Raw genomic sequence first — 278 nt, forward strand, 5'->3', positions numbered from 1 at the left:
CGCCCCCCGCGCGGGAGCTGATATCTCAGAAAAAGCCCCCGCCGCAAGGCTCGGCTGCCCAGGACACGCAAGGCTTTGCGAGAGGCACAGGCCAGGCAGGGCCGGGCATTCCCCAGAGACATCGCCCAGTGCCCGTCCGCGGCGCTCACCTGCTTGTGCCGGACGGCGTGGGGCAAGGAGGAAAGCACGGTGTCCGTGGTGCGGGCCCAGGGCCGGGCAGAGGGCGCAGACGCAGCGCCCGCAGTCCTCCCAGAACAGCTCCAGCTCTCGCCCCGCGT

At 71.6% G+C, this 278-nt stretch overlaps 1 protein-coding gene across 1 annotated transcript in view; it reads right to left on the reverse strand.

Moving 5' to 3' along the window:
- The window catches only part of TRIM14 (tripartite motif containing 14), a gene marked incomplete at its 5' end in the record, with an annotated part of 13,002 nt that extends 12,732 nt beyond the window's left edge, over positions 1-270 (reverse strand). Inside the window, 2 exon segments of the mRNA XM_010287084.1 lie at positions 150-182; positions 184-270. Of these exon segments, the coding sequence (XP_010285386.1) occupies positions 150-182; positions 184-270 (120 nt within the window).
- Positions 271-278: the final 8 nt, after the last annotated feature.

The sequence above is a fragment of the Phaethon lepturus genome, unplaced genomic scaffold (assembly GCF_000687285.1).
Source record: "Phaethon lepturus isolate BGI_N335 unplaced genomic scaffold, ASM68728v1 scaffold43345, whole genome shotgun sequence".
Taxonomy (NCBI): Eukaryota; Metazoa; Chordata; class Aves; order Phaethontiformes; family Phaethontidae; genus Phaethon; species Phaethon lepturus.